The 22,076-nt window shown below is 37.7% G+C and overlaps 1 protein-coding gene across 1 annotated transcript; it reads right to left on the minus strand.

The window, feature by feature from the left end:
* Window positions 1–9,865: 9,865 nt before the first annotated feature.
* Window positions 9,866–15,952, minus strand: LOC128867633 (epidermal growth factor-like protein). Its single transcript, XM_054109048.1, has 3 exons — window positions 15,233–15,952; window positions 15,056–15,163; window positions 9,866–10,076 (listed from the first exon to the last, which is right to left on the minus strand). Exons 1-3 carry the CDS (start codon window positions 15,658–15,660, stop codon window positions 9,959–9,961), a joined length of 654 nt encoding a protein of 217 aa, XP_053965023.1. The 5' UTR covers window positions 15,661–15,952; the 3' UTR covers window positions 9,866–9,958.
* Between the last annotated feature and the right edge of the window lie 6,124 nt (window positions 15,953–22,076).

Below are 22,076 nucleotides of genomic sequence, written 5' to 3' on the forward strand. Positions count from 1 at the left end.
TATGAATTGTCTCCTACTCGTATTTGTGTACGCTACAATCGGCCGCATCGGTGGAGTACTTTTTCTTTCCTTCGGATTCAAATTGATAGTGCGCTCTCTGTGCTGTAGAGAATTACTGCAGTTTTCTAGTAATTATAAGTAGGTTTGCGATGTTGATTTCTCAACTCTAAATTTGATTGGTGCGCAACTAAGTTCTCACTGTGTTTTTTTTTTTTTGATGAAAATGCAACTTTATTCTTAAAAAATGGTTACAAGTGAATCATTGAAAGTATTGCCCATCGCTGGCTACTACTTTCTCCCATTTTTCTAGTAGATCTCGTATACCGTCGCGGTAAAACTGTTCATCTTTTGAGGCTATCCTAGCCATTTGAGGCGGATCAAGCCAATTTTCAATGTCTTCATATGAATGGAACTTCTGGTCCGCTAGACCATGTACCATCGTTCGGAACAGGTGATAATCGGACGGCACAATATCTCGAGACAATGGCGGCTGGGGTAGTATTTCCCATTTAAGTGTTTCTAGGTAGGTTTTTACGGGTTTGGCAACGTGAGGCCGAGCGTTGTCATGCTTGTCACTTTTTCATGTCTCCTCGCGTATTGCGGCCGCTTTTCGCACAGTGCTTAGCTCAATCGCATCGATTGAAGTTGATACCGATCCCCAGTAATGATTTCGCTTGGTTTTAACAGTTCATAATAAATAACACCAACTTGGTCCCACCAAATACATAGCAATACCTTCGCAGCGTGAATATCCGGCCGAGACGACGACGTAGAAACATGACCGGGCAGTCCCCATGTCTTTCTTCTCTTTGGATTACTGTAATGAATCCATTTTTCATCACCCGTCTCGATGCGATGAAGAAAACCCTTCCTTTTTTGCCGCTGGAGCAGTTGTTCACACGCGAAAAAACGACGTTCAACGTCCATTGGTTTTAACTCATAAGGAACCGAAGTCCCCTGTTTTTGAATCATTCATTGGCGGGTAACTCCTAATACTGAAGCAAGCTCATCTTGCGTTTGACACGGATTCTCATTGGGCAATGCCTCCAATTCAGCGTCTTCGAAGGTTTTTGGCCTTCCTTCACGCGGACGGTCGTCAACATTAAAATCACCGTCTTTGAAGCGACGGAACCAATTCGGCACGTTGTTTCACTTAAAGCAGCATATCCATAAACTTTTGGTAGCTCTCGAGGCGCTTCAGCCGCCGTTTTTTTTTCGAATGAAAGAGGAAAATCAACACTTCCCGCAAATGATGATTATTCAGCACAAAATCAGACATTTTCACAAAACCAAAAGTATATGATACCAAAACAAAATCACTAATGTGTCGAAGCAGTTTGTTTGCCATATGTCTAAGCTTGGTTTATGACGTTTAGGTTATGTTAGAATCGATTATGATAACAAAATTAGCCATCAAACCAAATCAAAAGCATTATAGAAAGCGACTTATATACATATATGGGCTCTAAATTTCAATTCAATTCAATTTCATTTTTCCTACAATTTTAGAAAGCCTCTAAATCACATATGACTTTATACTAGCACATACTTCTGTATTCTCTCAACCATAAATAAATACATACATACCTACTATGTGTAGCGCCTTCGCCAGCCGACCTATACCGACATCTGACTATGTACAATCTTTATCGAATAAAAAACCACGCGTTTTTTTGTGTTTTTTCTTCAGAGTATTCAGAAAGTGCTGGGCCTGTTGTACGATTGGTACGATTGTGCGATTATGCTAATTGTATTGTTATAAACTAGTTCGATGCTGTTGTTGTAGTCTTACCAAAGAAACCAACGCATCCGGCGAATATTTGTCACGTAGTCCAAAGAGATATTCTGGAGTATTTACGTTATATATACATATTTTGAGAGAGTGCTTTGTAGGGGAAGTGTTCACGACTTTGCCATTTTATTTGTGGGTCGTGGGTAGCGAATGAGAAAAGGTAATGCATCTCCTAGCATTTCAAAGAGGCTGAGCACAAACTATACTTCCTCATAAACTAACGCTCGTACCTCTTGAACTTCTGTAGGACTTGAAGAAATCCTTTGAAATGTAGGGAAATTTACTGCTTGCGAAATGATGTGAACTTTTCCATAAGCAAGCAGAGTAAAATAATATATTCGTATGTAATCGAAATATTTATATATTGGGATTTTTTAAATGTGTATTTTAGTTAAAATTCTGCATTTGGGTTAAAATATTGGTATAGTAATAAAAGAAACTCCTTGGTGTTCTTTTCGGTAATACCAGTTTTCGTATGTGTGTTGTTTTTTTTTAAGGAGAAATGCCTAGATGCATACAAAATTGTACGAGTATGTATGTATGTGTTTTCAATTTCAAATTCGTTTCATTCCATATTGAGATTTATTTTTATACTTGTCTCCATTTTGTTGAGGTATTTTTTTAAGGGGATACTAACAACAAAAACGCAATTGTAGATAAAAGACCATGCGTGACCGCTTTGTTTTGTTGTGAGTACTGCTAAAGTTTTAAGAGAGATTTATTAATTTATACAAAATATTTTGGCAATTTAATCAGAAACCCTCGAGATATCTGCATATCTACATATATACAAAAAAACATACATATGTGTGTATGTATATATGTTATGTATTGCTCCTAGTACTACTTATCAGCAGCCGCAAACATGGGAAAGAAGTAGTGCTTAGAGAGCGCAGGTGGAATAATCGAAGAGGCACATGCAAAGTATTTCGGGTTTCTCGAAAAATTCTCCTCAAAGTGGAAAGATGAAAAATTCTCATTGCTTATGAAAGGCATGGAATCGAGAGATTTATTTGGCTAATTTTGAATTGAAGGATGATTTTGACAGGGACATTTTCCTCGTCCCGGTTTTCCTGACCGTCAAGAGACCATGCCAATAAAAGGGCTACTATGACAGCTTGGCCCAGAATAATGGAAAATAGGGCGGGCTACAGCAGCACTCTTGGCAAATATTCATTTTGTTCTCACGACAATCGGTGCTACGTTACCCGGACGACCCGAACTGTCACAGTAGCAGCATTCCCGTACATATACGTATGTATGGGTTTATGCTGCTACAACAACAAGAACAAATATTAATTGAGCTGTTGTTGTTGTAGCAGTAACAGTAATAACACAGGCCTGCGAAATTTAACTTTTTTCAGTTTCTAGAATGGCTGTACTTGTTTCTTGTAGTTTTTTATGCGCTGAAAACGAATCTGACCTTCAAAATGCTCCATCACGTCAGGATTTTTGGTAAATGAAGCCTAAAAGGTCAAAAAATGGTCATTTTAGCCATTTTTGATAATTTTTTTTGGGATAGAAAAATTTTTTTTTCAATTTTCGACGAAAAGGTCGCATAGTACAACTCTTTAGCTTTAAAACCCATTTTTTTAAATTATTGTACGATTTTTAAAAAAAAAGTTATGACATTTTGAAATTAACAGTTTCAGTTACGCCAATAGACGTTATACCCAACGTATACGTAACTGAAAAAAAAAATTTTCTATCCCAAAAAAAATTATCAAAAATGGCTAAAATGACCATTTTTTGACCTTTTAGGCTTCATTTACCAAAAATCCTGACGTGATGGAGCATTTTGAAGGTCAGATTCGTTTTCAGCGCATAAAAAACTACAAGAAACAAGTACAGCCATTCTAGAAACTCACCCTCGCAGGACTGTGTAATTCATTGAGATGTTGTTGTTGTAGCAGCATAAACATTCCTCATACTTACATACGGTGAGATGGTTAGGTTCGGTTAGGCTATGGTGGTAGCCGCTCTCTTTAACCAACACACTTAGACCTTACAGTTGTGAAGCCACTGTGCGACACGGGAATATCATTTATTTTTCTTCGTCGTACCATTTTGTGGCTCTTAAAAAGCGCAGGATTGGTCCTTTCCTCCACCCCGGATAGTTCCGTAAGAGAAGTGACAAAATATTTACCTTAGCTACTCTGCTGCTCAACTGTTTCTTCCTCTTTTCAATCTCTACAACTCCTATAATATTGAAAGGAGGAAACACCTAGTTGTCGTTGTAACAATCGCAAGGAATGCCTACCGAATAGCCAATAGCCGGTTATACAAGCCACGACCCGCGAGATATCCTCTCTTGAAAGGCTAAGCAGGAGTTTCTTTTTCTTTTTGTTTATTTATTTGCGGCCATAGTAGCCTGGCTGTTACGCACGTGTCTTCATCTCTCCATGCTCTATTAGCCTCTTAGCCTCTGGAAAAATTTTACTCATTAATATTAAAATTGAGATGGTTAAATCTTTGAGTTTCTGTGAAAGAAAAGTCTAGTGCGACGCATTTAAATTTGCTTCATATATTCGGAGTATTAATGCTAATTAATGCCTTTAATTCAACTAAAGACAAGTGGACTTATAGGCTCTTTCTTAACTTTGTTGTACGGCTCAGCAGTAAGCAACGGAGTTTATTATTTTCCTACCCCAATTCGGTCAATGCTGCTTTGAATCGACTAAAACATACGTGTGTACGCATACATACATATATACATACAGTTGCGATCAAAATAATAGTAGTGCAAGTACTCCACATAGTTTAATAGGTTTATTTTTTATCATTGTCTGTTCATAAAGCAATCGGCGATTTGTTCTGGAAATATCGCATAAAGTATACGCCACTATGTACTAATTATTATTATGATTATTTAAGTATTATTTTTCCTTTAAATGTGATGAAAAGAAAGATTTATTTAAAATATTTTTTTATTAAAGAAAATTATACCACTATTTTTTTTAAGGCAAAGTTCATGCAAAGGTTCGTATGAAATTTAATTTTATTTATTTTATTGTAAGCAATCATAACTTTTTTTAAAATAAAAACAACAAAAATACTTAACAAAAAAAATCTTACTTCTTCTTTCCCACTGTGTAGGCACTACTATTATTTTGACCGCAGCTGTACGTACATAGCATGCAGGTTTATATACATACATAAAATAGCCATTATTACCTCTGGCCGATACTCAATTTGTTACCATTTTATTTGCACGCGCCTGAAAATGGATTTTACGAAATTTTTTAGTGTAGTACAAGAACGCGCAACTATTTTGCTTGTGAGTAAACAAAAAACGTTTATTTACCTATTTTGTTATCCACTTTAATGTGCAAAGTGATACGTGCATACGTACAAACACACACACACATCCATATGTATGGTCGTGTGCTTGTGCGCCGAAGAAATGGGCGTCTCAGACGTCATCGCAACGATGATAAGCAAAATTCTTTTTCTTTAAATACGAGTATAATATGTATGTGTGTATGTATGGCAATATGTACGTATGTTTGCAATGTACATGTGCTTAGTTGCATTAGAAGCCGGCGATTCACTTGGCAGACTCTTATTGAGGGGTCTAATATATTTAGCTTTTTTTTGAATTTAATTATAATTCAACATTGAATTTGTTGTTGTCTTGAATGTGGTGTGTACGAATGTACATACTTATGTATGTATGTATATAGAGGCGCACAATGTACGCGCGTGTGAATAAATATAATATTTATGGCACGGCTTTTATTGGCACAAACGCTCTCAATATACAACTACGATTGTGAGAGTGAGAGCCAATGTTTACGAATGAGAGTGCAATGATTCCGCATAGATTGACAGAATGACTAAATGAAGGTGGTGCTCGGTGGTGTACAATGAGGCCACTAAAATTGTGAGCGTTGCCATTTTTATTTCGATTGAAGCTTTTCACTTCTCTTTTATGTGGAGCTTTTTCACGCTGCCTTAGGAAAAAAATAAATCTTTTTTAATTTTTTTTTATTATTTCAGTTTTTTTTGGTTATTCCAAAATTTAAAAAAATTAAATTAAAAAATAAAATTAAAAATTAAAAAAAAATTTAAAAATTAAAAAAAAAATTAAAAATTTTTAATTTTTATTTCATTATTTCAGTTTTTATTTATTTATTCCAAACTTTTAGAACGAACTTTACTCTCACCGGTAGTCGGTTCTATGTTATAGGAACCGGACCCGAATTTACTATATACCCTTCCAAGGACTGTCACTCAAGCAGCTATCAGGACTCCCCGTACATGTATGGAGAATGTTTTTGCTGCTACAACAACAACAACGAACCTTACTTTTTCGTTTGAACGTTCCGGTCAATGTGCAGGCAGGCTCTATAATTCACTTTCGAGTGAGTTTGATTAAAATTTGTTGGAATTGTATCGACATTTACTAGATGTTTATTTCATTCTAATAGGGATCGCGCCTCGACAGGCAATGGCAAACCTCCGAGTGTATTTCTTCTATGAAAAAGCTTCACTTAAAAAGCCATTTGTCGTTCGGAGTCGGCTGAAAACTGTAGGCCCCTCCATTCGTCGAACAACAACAAGACGCACGCCACAAACAAGAGGAGGAGCTCGGCCAAACACCTAACAGAAGCGTGCGCGACAATTATTTATTTTTTTTTTTTTTTATTTCATCCTGTCTGTGAATTAGAATTAATTGAAAACTCTGGTCTGCTACAAGCAAATAATGACGAAAATGAAGTTAAATAAAAGTCGAAAAATGTATTAAAGGTGAATGTGCAAAATGTGCAAATTTAAGGCTTTCCGTCTTTGCTAACGTCTCTGATTATTTATTCAAATTTGAACAGCTGATTGAGGCTAAGTTCTATTATTTTACGTTTATTGAACCACCGAATTGCGCCCAAGTTGTTGTTATATTTATATATATATATTATTTTGCCTATATCTGCTATTTCAAATGAGGAATGAATAAATAAAACAAATGAGGAATGAATAAATAAAACAGGCAAAATTGACTTTGCGAGTGCGTTGGTGAGCGCAGAGTAATCGCACTGCGTGGTGTAAAGATTTTTGTTTTTCATCATAGCTATTGGTCAAACCACAGAATGATAGAAATAAGATTGCGCCCATCAGAAAGTGCGTGACGTCGCATTAACTGAGTTGTGCAGTGCTGCCAACCATTTGCTCTGCACAATAAATTTAGTGCTTTTTTATATAACAAAATACGAAAGTTTTTAAGTTTGGTGTTTGTTTCTATTTGTTTTTAATTTAAAGCTACCGAAACTGTAAGCTAAAAAAAAAAAACTGTATTAGTAAGCAAAAGAAGGTTAAAAAAGGTCACTCTGAGAAGATTTTAGTGCTAAAATTTGATATTTTGAAAGTGTAAATTTAATTTTTTACTCCTTTTAAGGTTATGACAACATCCGACGAAGCGACGCTTGGGGTGTTTGAGAGAAATATTCTGCGTAAGATTTTTGGACCTTTGCACGTTGGCAACGGCGAATATTGCAGGCGATGGAACGATGTATGAGCTGTATGAGCTTTACGACGACATAGACATAGCGCAGCGAATAAAGATCCAGCGGCTTTCGTTGGCCGTCGGAATGAATACAAACGCTCCGGCTCTGAAAGTATTCGTTGCGGTACCAGCTGGTGGTAGCAGAGGAAGAGGGTGACCTCCTCTGTGTTGGAAAGATCAGGTGGTCAAATGTAGTAATCTATGATTATTATTATTTATTAAAACATAGTATAAAATACATTGCTTAAGGGAGGGGTCTAGGGTTTGACTTTCAAAAAATCGATTTTTTGGAAATAGCTTTTTCTTATAGTAAATCATCTCAAAAATATTGTCCAAAAATTTCAGCTCAATCGGAGCAAAACTTTTGGAGTTATAGACGTTTTTGTCCCCACTCCTCTGCGACAGCTGCGAGCGTTTGGAGCGGAGCGTTACAAAAATGCCTTTTTTTCAAACGCGTCTTTCTCGAAACCACTTTTTCAAAGTCCGTGACTATTAGAACTTCAACAATATTTAACCGATCCTTTTCAAATTTGGTATACAACTTCTATATATAAAATACCTCCCCCCCACTGAGAGATTTTTCACTTTTTTGTTTTACATTAAGGGCGGTTTCCACTTATACAGCGAAAAAATCAGTGAAAATCGCACTTTTTGCTTCAAAAACGCGCTGGCAACGTAAAAATGAAAAAAAAAAAAAAAATCGGAGCCAGTGGGGGGGAGGTTTTGGTGATAGTTTAACCAAATAATTCTGTTTTTTTTATTTCAGGTGATTCTACAACTAGATACGATAGTCACCGCAAATCACCTTTTGGAAAAGGCGTTTTCGGAAAAGTTACCTCACCGGCTTATTTCCCGATATTTTCTTACAAAAATTTAGTACAATATTGTTGAAATGATGCTTTATAATGTACAAAAAGTTTAAATACATTTTCACTATTCATATCTCTAAAGCAAAGTCTCAAAAATTCATAAAAAAAATGCTCAAACCCTAGACCCCTCCCTTAATGTTTAAAGAAATATACAATAGTACAAGCAGCTTAGGCCATCGACTCTCTAATTTAATGTTAAGTAGAAGAATACATATGAAGTACGTGAACTGTAAAGATATTGAAACTAAAATTATACATTACATACATTATTACAACTTTTCATATATGATACTTAAATTGCTTTCTTTGATGAAATTATATTATATATAGATACTTAAAATGTTTCGTGATGTTACAGATTTTAGAGTAGACGCTGGGTTCGCAGAGCCAAAGTGTTTTAGCCTTAATCTCTCCAAAATTAAACATTCGTTGAGGAAGTGTTCCGCTGATGCTAATCTGGAGCAGAAAAGGCAGGAAACAGGAGAATCTCCATTGAGTAAATGCTGATGCGTTACGTTGGTGTGGCCAATCCTCAGGCGGGTAAAAATTGTTGATTGGTGACGGGTGGTATTACTAGGGTAAACTACCTTACAACGATCTGGGTTGATACTTTTATACTTTTGAATGAAACTGTGCCACTCTATGTCCCATTTTGAATTTATATGGAGCTGTATGTGTTTCTTTAGACCTTTTTTATATAAAGACGCAAACTGGAAGGTCGGTGCTGCTTCAAAATAACTTGCAGTATGGTCGGCAAACTCATTTCCAGTTATACCAGAATGACCAGACACCCAGAGCAATTTAATTTTATTTCTGTATTTGATGCACATGTCACGTATTTGAGAAACGACTGTGGCAAAATTGTATACATTACTGATAAACGATAAACCTCCCTTTGTTTTTAACAGCATATTCAATAGCTTTGGCAATTGTAAATGCTTCAGCACTAAATACGGACGAGTAACCTGGTAGAATTCCGCCGGATATTGTTTTTCCATGCTCCCTAACGATTGCAGATGATGCATTATTTAGTTTCGAGCCGTCTGTGTATATCGCTGTGTAATTAAGGGATTTCTATTTATTTATAAGCTCCAAAAATCTTTGCTGGTATACCAGTATACTAGTATTTGACTTTTTTAAATTGTGTAGAGATGTGTCATAGCATTATCATTCAGCAACCATACAGGTTGATTATTAATTAAGGGACAACTTTTAGGAGGAAAAATTCCAAGATTTTTTGCGTATGCAACACATCTTTAAAACAACTGATACCAAAATTTCAACAAATTTTAAAATTATTAAATTTTTTTAAAAAGTTTTTAGTTTATGTTTTATTATACCCGACTCTGTACTCTGCACTCTTTTTGCACTATAAACCAAGGTACGTCAAGTAAACGCGAAACGTATGCAGGCTCCTTCGGTCATAGATTAGTTTTCTTATAACAGGCTGAGTATTGAAAGTTAGATATTAGCTAGGATGACTAATTTTGCGCCACCTTGTGTCTATAAGTGCATGTCTTCATTTCTTAGTAAGGAATTGATAATACATATTAACACATTTGGGTATGTATGTAATAAGTACATATGTACATATAAATGGATGTGCGTAAGTGCAATGTTAACCTTTCTTTGATAATAAATTGTGTGTGCACTAAATTTATGAACGAAATTGTATTTATTTATTCTTAATAAATAATAAAAGCGCATTAATGGTGATAACCTAAAAGCAACATAAAAGCAATAACTATAAACTATGCATTAAATTCAGTCAAAATAAAATATTGGTTTGCCCAATTAATTTCATTGCTCCAGATGGATGTAGTCCGCATGGCACTTGCCGTCATATTCGTAGTGATAGTCTTTCTTTCGACAGGCGCACATATTCGGCAGATAACAAAAGCCATATTTGCCGCAGTCTCTGTGAATGACAGAAAATAAAAGAAAATACGCATTTTGTTAGAAGAGTACGGGGAATGGGCCAAAAAGGCACCGAATTTATTTTTCATTTCAATTTTATTACTCATTCAAATTTATTGTATCGGCCCAATTCGAATGATGCACTTAGGAATCCCAGCGAATAACACAGGCTTACAAAATTTGAAGTAGTTATACCACAATTTTTCAAAACTGATTTTCAGTGATGCGCGCTGAACCCAGGGCAGCCCTAGCAGGTTTTTGAAATATTCCAGCTATGCTTCAGGTTTTATCATGATTCAATAATAAAAGGTTTGCTCAGTAAGCAGCTTTCTCATTCCCTCTTGACAAATCGGCTCCCTTAGCAAGACACTGGGTTGCTAGCTCTAGAAATTTTGACTAAAAGTGGAGAAAAGTAAAATTTGTAGAAAAAACATTTCATTTTCAAAATGGACTGCTTACGAGCAACAACTCGCTCAAGAGTTTTTATCGGTATGTTCAGGACTATGGTAGTATGACATGAAATAGATACCGATTAAGTCAGGACATAATAGAGTATTTGACACAATCCTAGATCGAGATGGAGAATTTACAAAGCTGTATTTCTTATGATGTGGTGATTTAAACGGAACTCATGTTTTGCAAGGAGCTAGCGTTTGCTAAAGAGTTACAGCAGGGAGAATTATTGAATAGTCCCGACGCAATCGATTACATTGCAGAACTCATTATAAAAAAGTTGGCAGAACTTGTTTCCAATGAGCCCACCTTCCTGGATGAAGTGTCCACAGGAGGCTTAGAAAAGCACAGTACCAGTATGAAAGAGCTTCTCATAAAAAACCATCTACCGGAATCGGCTTCCAATTGTGAAACGCGCGCTACAAATAAGAGGAGGATCTCGGCGAAACAAATTGTACGAAATTGTACGTGCCAATTATTTATTTATTTTTAACAAAATAGTTTCATATTGGCGAAACGTTGCGATTGGTTTTAAATTTAAAAATTAATTCTCAAAATAAAATCTTGGATTATGTGAAATAATTTCTTGTTTTAATATTAGACTTGGCAATTTCCGCTAATCACTTCTATCTATACCATTATTTACATTCAAATATTAATAAAAATTTATTTTTTAAACCGTTCGCAGTTTGTTTCCATTTAAGTAACAAAATACTATTTTGCTACCATTTCTCCCAAAAAGGATTTAATTTTTTCCTTCTTAAATACAACCTTTTGTAAGGGAGTGTCAAAAATCGAATGTCACTAGTGAGCAAACCTTTAATAATTGAATCATGAGGTTTTATAAGCTTATGGATATATTTTTTTTAATGTGTCGATCTCATCTCAAAGTGAAACTATTTCCTTTTTAGACCACACTTTCATACGTAAAAAGTCTTTATTTTTCTCTGAAATGCCCTCGGTTAAATTTACAGAGTTTACTTATTTCACAGTTGGGTTGAGTTTTTTTGTGGGTCCCTTTATACGAATTTAACGCTGCAAATTCAATAGGCGATTTCTCAGAGAAGGTGAAAAGGTGAACTTTGAGACAATGTTACCACATTAAAAAAATATATATATCTTACGATGTTACTTAACTTCAAATATAGCCAAATATCGCAATTCTTGCACTTCAAAATCGGAATGTGGAAAAGGAGACGTGATGTGGCTATTCCTAGTTCTATTTTTATACCCGCGCGCAGTTGTGCCCAAGGGTATTTCAAATTTGTTCACATAACGGCTGTTTGTAGCATCATAAAGCAATGTAGATAGATGGGAGAAGTCGATTTAAATATGTCTGTCGGTCTATGCGCACGATACTCCGAGCAAAAAATTAAGGCATGCAGTATTGGGGCAGAAGATTGGACGACGATAATGAGGCGTTCCTTGGAGTGTTTGAGAGAAAGATTCTGCGGAAGATTTTTGGACCTTTGCACTTTAGTGACGGCGAGTATTGCAAGCGATGGAACAATGAGCTGTATGAGCTTTACGACGACATAGACATAGCGCAGCGAATAAAGATCCAGCGGCTTTCTTTGGTCATGGGAATGGATACAAACGCTTCGGCTCTGAAAGTATTCGATGCGGTACCAGCTGGTGGTAGCAGAAAAAGAGGAAGACGTTCTCTGTGTTGGAAAGATTAGGTGGAAAAGGACTTGGCTTCACTTGGTGTGTGCAACTGTGCACATAAACTTTTTCCCTAAAAATTTTTGTTTGAAAAGATCAGTTTGCCATTTGCAAGAATTATAAATCTCCCGATAGGATGATTAAATTCGCACTACAGGCGCAAGTAAAATTTTGAGATGAGGGCGGTGCCACAACCACATTTACTAGTTTTGGGTAAATGTGTGATATTTGCAACTCGTCCAAATATGGGGGACATATTAGTACCCTCATTTAGATCCGACATACAAACATAATATTCAGATCCTATAAAAACCACGCCCACTTTTTATACCTTAAGCCTAAATTTCCATTGTTGTTGTAGCAGCTTACCAAACCCTGTCTGGGCAATGTAGTCTCCTGCCGTCTTCGTCTAACTCATCTAACGGTAGACCCAGAATGAGTGCTGTTTCGATAGGTCGGGTCCAGAGGGAGAGGGGTGTCAGGTGGGCAGGTTTGTTAAAGCATGTGAAGAGTATGGGTATGACGGGGTTGAATCCAGATAGGTATGAGTTTAATCTGCTGCAATATTCTTAACACAATTTGGCCAAAGCTACACCGATCTCGCGAGGAAGCTGAAGCTCTACGTCCGCAATAGGTGGTGATTTGATACCGAGAACAGCATTCGGGGTCGAGCGTTTAGGAAGGTGGTAAGGGTCTTCCGATGAACGTCGTTTACTGCTTGTCGGGAAACTGTTCAGTCCAGTAGTTGTAATTGTAATTTGTACTGGATCTCGGCAGTGTAGTTAAAGAGATATCCCTTGACGTGCTCGGGAGGTGGCTCAGGCTCAAATGTCTATAGGGACGACACCTGCGATAGCACTCAAGAAAAAACTGCTTGCTGAGCATTTTGTTGTGTTCCCTAACAGGAATCATTGATGCCTCATTGTGTAGATGTTGCAGGGAAGGGCATCAGGGGACATCCCGTGGCCGTTCTGAGAGGAGTATTTTGATAAGTTTGTAGCTTTATCCACTGCGAATCACTGGTACGAGGCGACCAGACAGATGCTGCGTAATTTATAAATAAATGTCGCCAGCAACATTTCTTTGTCTTTGCCCCAAGTGCTGCCGGCTAGCGATTTGAGGACCTCATTGCGGTTTTGGACCTCAGTCGCAATTGCGGTTGCGGCATTTGTGTGTGAATGACTTTTACCTTTAGCTGCAGTTTGAACTTCTTCGTACAGGTGGTAAAGGGGATCGCCATCATTCCCATGACAGCCGGTTCTACTAAAAGGGCTGCTAAACTATCTCTGTCTAGTGCACCATACAAAAATGTCCTCCCGTCCCTCTGATATTACAAACTACAACTCACATTCCAAAATGAATAGCCAGCTAAGAAACATTTTTACTAATATGTGCGTTGGTATATAAAGTTCTGTCCAGACTGAGTTTAGTACTTTTTTACAAGTTTCAACCAATTCCTGGTGCATTTTTGACAGAAGGTACGTATGTATGCAAGAGAAATGTATTGTCATTATGTTGCATTATGGGAGACGAAAATTAGGGAGAAAATAAAATAGATTTCGTACTAGTAATAGTAGGCAGGTAGGTGAAATGGTTGAAGTGCCAGTCTGGTACTCCTGAAGAAGCACTAAAGCGCCGTTTTGAGAGCATTATGAGACCTCCAGCAGGCAGACAGCCAGCCAGAGCTATTGATATAGTGGAGGGATTGATTGGATTTAGGTTGGCGCACTGCCCCAGGCTGTCGAAGAAAGGAGCGCCCAGTGACCTTAGTCGTTTAGCTGCGAAATCCGGTCATTTACAGAGAAAATGCTCTACAGTCTCCTTCACTGAAAGGTTCCCACATTTTCTGCAGTTTACAGAGAAAATGCTCTACAGTTTCCTTTTCTGAAAGGTCCCCCCATTTTCTGCAATTGGGGTTAAATGGTAACCCTAGCTTTTCCGCGCGTGTGCCAATCGTCCATTGACCGGTAAACACAGCTATGAGTTTGGAAGTTGGAGGGCGAGGAGTCCAAAAGATTTTCTGAGTCCTCCGAATATATTGTACTCGGGCCAAAGGGTTTTCGAAATGGCACATGAAGAAATGGAGCTCCATCTTTTCTGCGCTTTCCTGAGATATAATTTATGCAGTTCCCCTTTAACAACTGTGAGGGGGATGCCGAAGACTGCGTAGGAGGTCTCTGAGGCCAATTCAATCTACTTCCTGACAAGCTCATCAGCAATTTCATTTTCCTCTATGTTCCTACGTGCTGGAACCCAGATCAGAGAAATGTTACCTGCACACCCAAGAGATTTGGTCTCCTCCTTACAGGAGTTTACTAGTTTCGTTTTGCACCATAGCGTCGTCAGAGCCTTGATCGCGGCTTGATAATACCTCACTCTCTTGTTAATGTCTCCCTCGCTCCCGGGTTCCCTAAGCATTTTGCATGCTTGCAGGATCGCAAAGACTTCTGCTTGAAACACAGTAGCAGTATTCGGCAGTTAAAAGGAGATAGATAAATTGGCTGATTCAGAGAAACTCAGACTCCCGATTCCATCTTGAAACCATCAGTGCAGACAGAGGTGCAAGCTTTGGTGTAGATTTTCCCCTCGATCCAATTCTGCCTATTTGGAAAGTACTAGTAATATTGGCTAATAAAAAATGCCAGCGGTAAATAATTTATGCATTGAGGTCCCAAAGTTCCTACTGCATCCCACGAAACTCATAATACTCTAAGAAAAGTAACCGATTGCCTCTCTCTCTGCATATTAATTGAATTCACAAGAAACGTTTATGTGCTTCTATTCCTTTCGCATAACTGTACCACGTAGTTCCTCTCTACTGATAATGTTTTATCAACTTTATAAATAATCGCTAACACTTACTGTTTACACACGGGTGCACACAGCTGCCCGAATACCGTCTCCTGAACCGCATATCCTTGCGCACAAACGCATTCCCCGTTCGCTGTACATTTTCCATACAAACAACGCCTGCAAATCCGTAGAACAAAAGCAATAATATTTTGCATAAAAAAAAAAAAAATTTGTTTGCTCACTCACCCGAAACAACGATCGCTGAAAAGGTGGTATTTGCGGCAACGACGCGCCACCGCATCGAAATAATAGCCCTTGCGGCTACAGAGACAAAGATCAGGCGCTGCACAAAAACCACCGGCGCTCTGGCAGCCAGGCAAACATTCGGCAGCGCATACCAGTGCTTCCTTCTCGAAAGAGGTTTGATAGTACGCGGAGCAGGGACAGTCCCCATCCTCAAAGCATCGCCCATTTATGCAACGGATAGGACAGCGCGAGACGCAGTAATTCGTATTGATGATTAGCATCTCGTAGTCGGAGCAGGGCAGTGGTGATGGGCGCCAATGGTGTGAACGCAGTGAAGGCAATGGATGGCGCGTTGCGGCCCCCAGCAGTGATGGAAGGTTGGCAAACAGGAAGCACAGCACCGAAACGGTTGAAGTAGCAAATTGCATTGTAGCTGGCCAGCGTTGGTGGGTTGCGGCAATAGCTGATGTGGTTCTTATGTGGAGAAGCGTTCTACACAGATTTTCGTATGTATGTATGTGTGTATGCACTTATGCTGCGATGCTCCGCCCGACGCGATATTGAAGATGTGAGCTGCGCGCCAAACAGCGTCTACGGGTGAAATGAGAATGCGATCAGCGCACAGCCTAGCAGCACCCAAGTTCCCATGCGTAGAATTCATTCACGGCGTGCGTTCAAAATGTGTGTTGCGTTAGGAGTGAAAGCGTTGATGCTGCATGATTATCGCATACTTAAATGTGTACTTAAGTGATTTGCGTACCTGCATGAGCAACTGGTGCTTAGTTATTATTCAATATTTATTTACCTATATTACAGTTTGTCAAGAAAATATTTTGACGTATTCCAGTTATTTGCTCTTCTTTAGCTAAAACCATCATTTCTCATGGAATTTGGAGAACCTTTCGAGGTTATTTCATTAATTACAAAAAAATTATCCAGCCACTTTATATCCGGGAATACGCTCTCAAAGAAAAAATATCAAAAAAGTACATGAACGCTAAACCAGTGACAATTTGCAAGTTTTACGAACAGCTGATTAAATTGTTGGTGGGAAAAATCACAAAAATTAAAATTTTTTTTCAATTAAGCTAAATTAAAAAAAAAAAATATCGTCTACACTTCTGTTCTTCCTCCTATTTTGTGGTGTGCGTCTTGATGTTCCACAAATCCGGAGATTTGAACCTACGAACTCCCGAATGGCAGTCACGCCCCAACCCATTCTGCTATGGCGACCGCAACTCCGGAGCTAACTAACGAGCTCAGCATCACAAGACTTTATTTTGTCCACAATAATTTGTTCCATTTCGTCATCGCAGTCAAATGAAGAACACTCCTTTAGCAACTGTATTGTTGTGGCAATCCCAACTTTCTTCATATTTTCCTTGCTTCCATCTATGCATATACATTCTGTCAACAAAGTACCGGGTATTGTTCAATAAAACGCAAAATAATTGTTTAATCATCAAAATTTACCTTTTGAACCGAAATCATCGTTGAAATCCATGGAAGTTGTTGAATATCTCCAAAACATCGATTTATCGCATTTTAACTAATAATTTGGGCTTACGAATGTCTGTGCTCGTTTGATTCCGCTCAAGTTAACTGAGGACCAAAAATTGCTCAGAGCTCAACATTTGAAAGACCTCATTAAAGAGGCGAGAAATGATGAGAACTTCCTTTACAACATTTTAACTGGTGATGAAACGTGGTGTTTCCAACATGAATCTGAAACTAAGTGTCAAATGAAGTTGCCGAATGGAAGGCCCAGACGAGCCACCACACAAAAAATCGCGTTTGGAGAAGTCAGAAATCAAGGCGATGCTCATTTGTCTTTACGATTCCAAGGGAATTGTCCACAAGAAGTTCATGCCAATGGGCCAAATCGTCAATGCAATTTTCTATCTTGGCGTTTTGAAGCGTTTGTTGCATCGCATTCGTCAAATTCGCACTGAATACCGCGAAGGAGGAAGTTGACGCTTATTGCATACTAATGCACCATTTCATCGATCCACTCTAGTGACTGATTTTTTGACAAGAAATCGCATTTTAACCATCAATCACTCACCGTAATCGCCTGGTATGGCTCCCTGTGACTTCTACCTATTCGGAAAATTGCATTTGGCCATGAAAGGAAAACGTTTTGCATCCGTAGAGGCCATCCAAAAGGCTTGTACCGACATCCTGAAGAACATTCCGGGTTCCGGTCAATGACCTGAAACACTCTTTCGAAAAGCTTTTAGATCGCGCAAAACAGTGTATCGAAGACAGAGGGGACTATTTTGAATAAATAAACTCGAAGATATCAGAACAAAGCTCCTGTGGTTTCTATTTTAGCTCACTCTTATTTATTTTGGACTTCACCTTGTATTTGCATCTAAAATATTATATGTTCACTTACATTCTCCACTTTAATCACAATTTTTATTTAAATTTAGAAATTTGAATTTGAGTTTATTTTTTACTTTCTTGTAAGTTATAATTTTAACCGGAATAACTGTATCTTTACTACTGGATTATGAATTATTTATATTGTTCAAATAAAGCCACAGATTGAAAGAAAATCATGAAAAAATACATTTTTTCTTAAGCAATTTGTTTGAATTTCGCTAGATTAGTAGATGTCAAAAGACTTTCTTGACAAACTGTAGATATATGCAGGTACATACATACATACGCATTTAATCACCGAAAACATGATAAAAAAATTGACGGGAACTCGATAAGCACTTATAAGTTCATTAAGCAAATAAGATGGACAAATGAAATTGAAAAGATAAATAAAATATTTGCTCATGAAGTAATCGATATCTGGAGATATGCAATGGAATGATCGAAAGTGTAAAAGCTTTACAAAGAGTTGTAATAATAAAAACAACTTGCACAACTACACCCACACACGTGCAAGTGCATAATGAAATGAACTTATCTGCGTATGCGATTTGAATACTTAAACAAATGGCTTCAAGTTAAGTGTGTTTGGGAGGATGGAGAATGGGGGAAGAGGCGCGGTACCGAGATACAATATAATGCTGTCAAGATATTCGTATATTCTATGTGCTTAAAAGCCTTGAAGAATGACTAGAATATTCAAAGCCAAACAGACAAAAGACAAAATCGAAGAAAATAATTTAACGAATCAGACGCAGCCGCAACCGCAACCACAGAATGAATATCAAGTGCATTTATATATGAGTACATACATACATACACACTTATATTGATTCATGTGCATTTGCAGACGCAATGTATTTATGATTATTTGCTCACTTGTAAACGAGAGTGCATTTGTTAAGCGGCGGAGTGCGCAAAGATGCGTGCGGATGAAAGTAAGCACAAGTGCCAAGGACGTTGCTACTCAATGCTTTGAAAAGGGTCTTACGTGCGCGAAGTAAATTTAAAGAAAAATGGTTTTTTGGTAACTTTAAAAGTTTACTTTTTAAATAAAGATTCACAAACTCAATGAAGTGGCTAATATTTCCGCTGTATTAATTAGCTTTTGTGGCATTCTTACAAAATTAAAAGCTTGTGGAACGATTTATGTATGGCGATATCAAATCAATAAATGCCAACCATGATGAGGAGATCAAATGATGATATCTAACGTTCATTTCAAGAAAAACTGAAAATCTGTTACAAATTATCAAGCTTTGGTGTTCATCTATCCAGCAAACTTGCAAAGTAGGGGAAAGTGAGAGAGCAAAATGACATTTCATTTTGAGGGGAAGTTGCAAATTTTTACTGGATACATTTGTAGTTGTAGGAATTTGCAAGTTAGAAAAGCAGCAGCTGGGAAAGTAAAAATAAAAACGATTTAAAATTTGCGAACTGAGTCAATTTAAATAAAAATCGGGATTAAAATGGAGAATGTAATTAAATATATTTTGGATGAAACTTATAAAGTTTATTTGAAGTCATATATTAAATAGGAATTAGAGGAAATTAATTCTTCACATGGCGAAAAGATTTTTAGAGGTGTACTACCTAGCAGACCGTTTTCGGCTCTAAGCGAGTTTGACAGATATATCGACGTCAGTCGTTTTGTGTTTCACTTTGCTAATGCTAAATTTTGTGAAACACAAAACAAAAGAATCCAAAGTTCCCCTCAATTTTTCATCCTTGATTCCCCACAGCCTCCAGTCACCGTTGCTGCAGTTTCTGAAATGCAAAAGCATTGAAGGTATCTTTTGGGTTATATTTTTTTCTCTTTGAGAGCGAATTTTCAGAAATTATATTAAGTTACTGGCAGGTTACTGGATAATTTTTACGCGAACTGACCTAATATGGCGCATATCGTATTCGATACAATCTAAAACTTGAGCACCTTAGAAGGTAAGAAACATCATAAAATACATAAAAGCTCAACGAATTCGCTGGCTTGAACACGTAGAAAGAATGCCAGAGCCACGCATTGGCGAGCGAGGCTGCGGCCTCGCCTTTAATAGGACCCGAGCCCTTCCTTGTCATGGGACAACACACCAACAAGTAGAAGCTCAGGAGTGAAGAGCTAGGCGGAATCCCAGGCGAAATCTCTACTGGGAAGGTACAATCAAAAGAGGTTTAGAAAACTCAAACCCTCCAAGAGGATAATCTGAGAATGCTCTCGGGCATCCTCACAGGCCACTGCAGACTTCGAAGCCATTCGAACATGATCGGGATTTGGTCTACGGACTCTTACCGTTTCTGCGACCAATCCCAGAAGACATTAATGCACCTTCTCCTGAAATGCAGCGCTATAGCGCATACAATGTTGAGAAATCTTGGCCAACTACAGATAGAAGATCACACACACTCAATCCAACCCAGCTCTATTCTGAACTTAATAAGGGAACTGGGTTTGATCTAAGGTACTGTGATGAGTACAGGACTCAAAAGATCATGAGGTCGAAGTGCAATCCTCATTCATATATCTATCTATCTATGCCAAAGCAAAGAGCACGAAAACGAAAACGAAGAGCCTTCAAGCAGCAACCGTGTGGGAAGCGAACTAATGGAAGGACAAAGAAAATAAGGATAGATTCGGTTATCGATGACCTCAAAGAGATGAACATACAAAAGTGATGCGGTTGACAGCAGTTCGAAAAATCTGGAGAAGCAGTGGTCCATCCAGGACTGTCATGCTAAGGAAGAAGAAGACGACCTAATATCTGAATCGCTTTCAGAATGCCTTAAACGTCTTTGGTAGGTATGTGCGCCGAATGCCGCATTTTTGAACTAACGGGTGTTTTTATTTAACTGCATGAGAATTATCGTATTGTTAACTATGATTTGACAACTGACAATGGCAAACTATGCTGACATTTCTGTTTAGTAAAATTTGCCAAGTCATAATGAATGGTTTAACGCCAGAACAACGCTTCGAAATTGAGGAAATTTTCTTTGAAAAAATAATTAAATCTGTTCGCGAAGTTTATAGAGCGAATAGTTGAAGACGATGCCGAAATGTTGATTCGTCGTCCTTCTCAACTTGTTGGCCTTTATCCTTCAACTACGTGGAAAATTTGACACAAGGATATGAACTTGTGTGCCTATACTCGTACAATACAGCTAATGCAAGAATTGAAGCCTAATGACAATAGTTTACGTCGCATTTTTTCTAATTGAGCTCCTTTGGATTTATTATTCTGATTTATTGGGAAAAGTAGCCCAAATTTGGATTGATCGAATGGACCAAATAAATCGTTGCTGCGGCGAACATGTACCGGATATCGTATAAAAAAAAACCAAAAATGACATGAAATCATCTACCAGTTTTAAATAATAAAAAAAAAAATATTTCAAAAAATTTTTATCTTTTGTATTATCATTTGAAGTGCTTAAGTTCCTAAAAAACACCCTATATTTAGAGCAGTATAGGAGACTAGCTTATACGCATGCATGTATGTTGGGGATAACGAATTTCGTGGTTTTATACATCCCAGGATTTTCGGAATCATATTTTGTAGTCCTGTAGACCTGGGAATGTCCTGAAACAAGAGATTTTCGATTTTGTTATAATTTATTTAAAAAAAGTGTTTCAAATCAAAATATTCGAACAAAGAAATATTGTTTTTAAGTTTTATGCATTTATTGGGGTAATAAATTATGTATATACACATTAGGATGGAACTTCAAAATATCAGATTAGCGATTTTTTCAGCTTCTTCTCCATTCATTGATTTGGATGAGTTCAGCTACCTCGGTAGTAAAATCACAAAAGATGTGGCGTAGTTGCAGATGTGGCAGCTCGTATTTTCAAAGCACGAACTCTGTTTCATAAACTAAGCGGACTGTGGCGATCTCGCACTCTGTCACTAAAAACAAAACCTCAAATGTTCAATATCAGCGTGAAATTGGTACTCCTATATGGTTCTGAGACCTGGCTTATGTCTCTAAGTCAAATGTTAGTCGACGTCTTCAAAGGTTTGCCTCAGAATTATATGCCGTGTCTTTTGGCAGAGTATAATCTCCACTATAGACCTTCTTCTGCCTAGTTAAAGTTGCCCACTTAACTCCGAAATAAAAAGACGAAAATGGAATTGTATTGGACATTCTGCCGTAGAGAAGATGTAGGTGTGGCCAAAATGTCTTTTCAATGAAATCCGCAAGGAAGTCGACGCAGAGGTCGCCCACATCAGACTTGGATGTGCACAATCTGCCAAGAGATTCCTTCCACCCCCACGAAGAACTAAATAAGACACATAGCGACTGAGAACATTTGTGTGCGACCTGTGTTCCGACTAGGAACGATATAATATGCGTTATAATGTTTTGCTTCAATAGTTTTTTATTTCCAATTGTTACCTTCCAATGCCTCAATCGAAGCTGCTTTATCCACAAAGCATTTAAGCTTAACCCCACAAATAAA

The sequence above is a fragment of the Anastrepha ludens genome, chromosome 6 (genome assembly GCF_028408465.1).
Source record: "Anastrepha ludens isolate Willacy chromosome 6, idAnaLude1.1, whole genome shotgun sequence".
Classification (NCBI taxonomy): domain Eukaryota; kingdom Metazoa; phylum Arthropoda; class Insecta; order Diptera; family Tephritidae; genus Anastrepha; species Anastrepha ludens.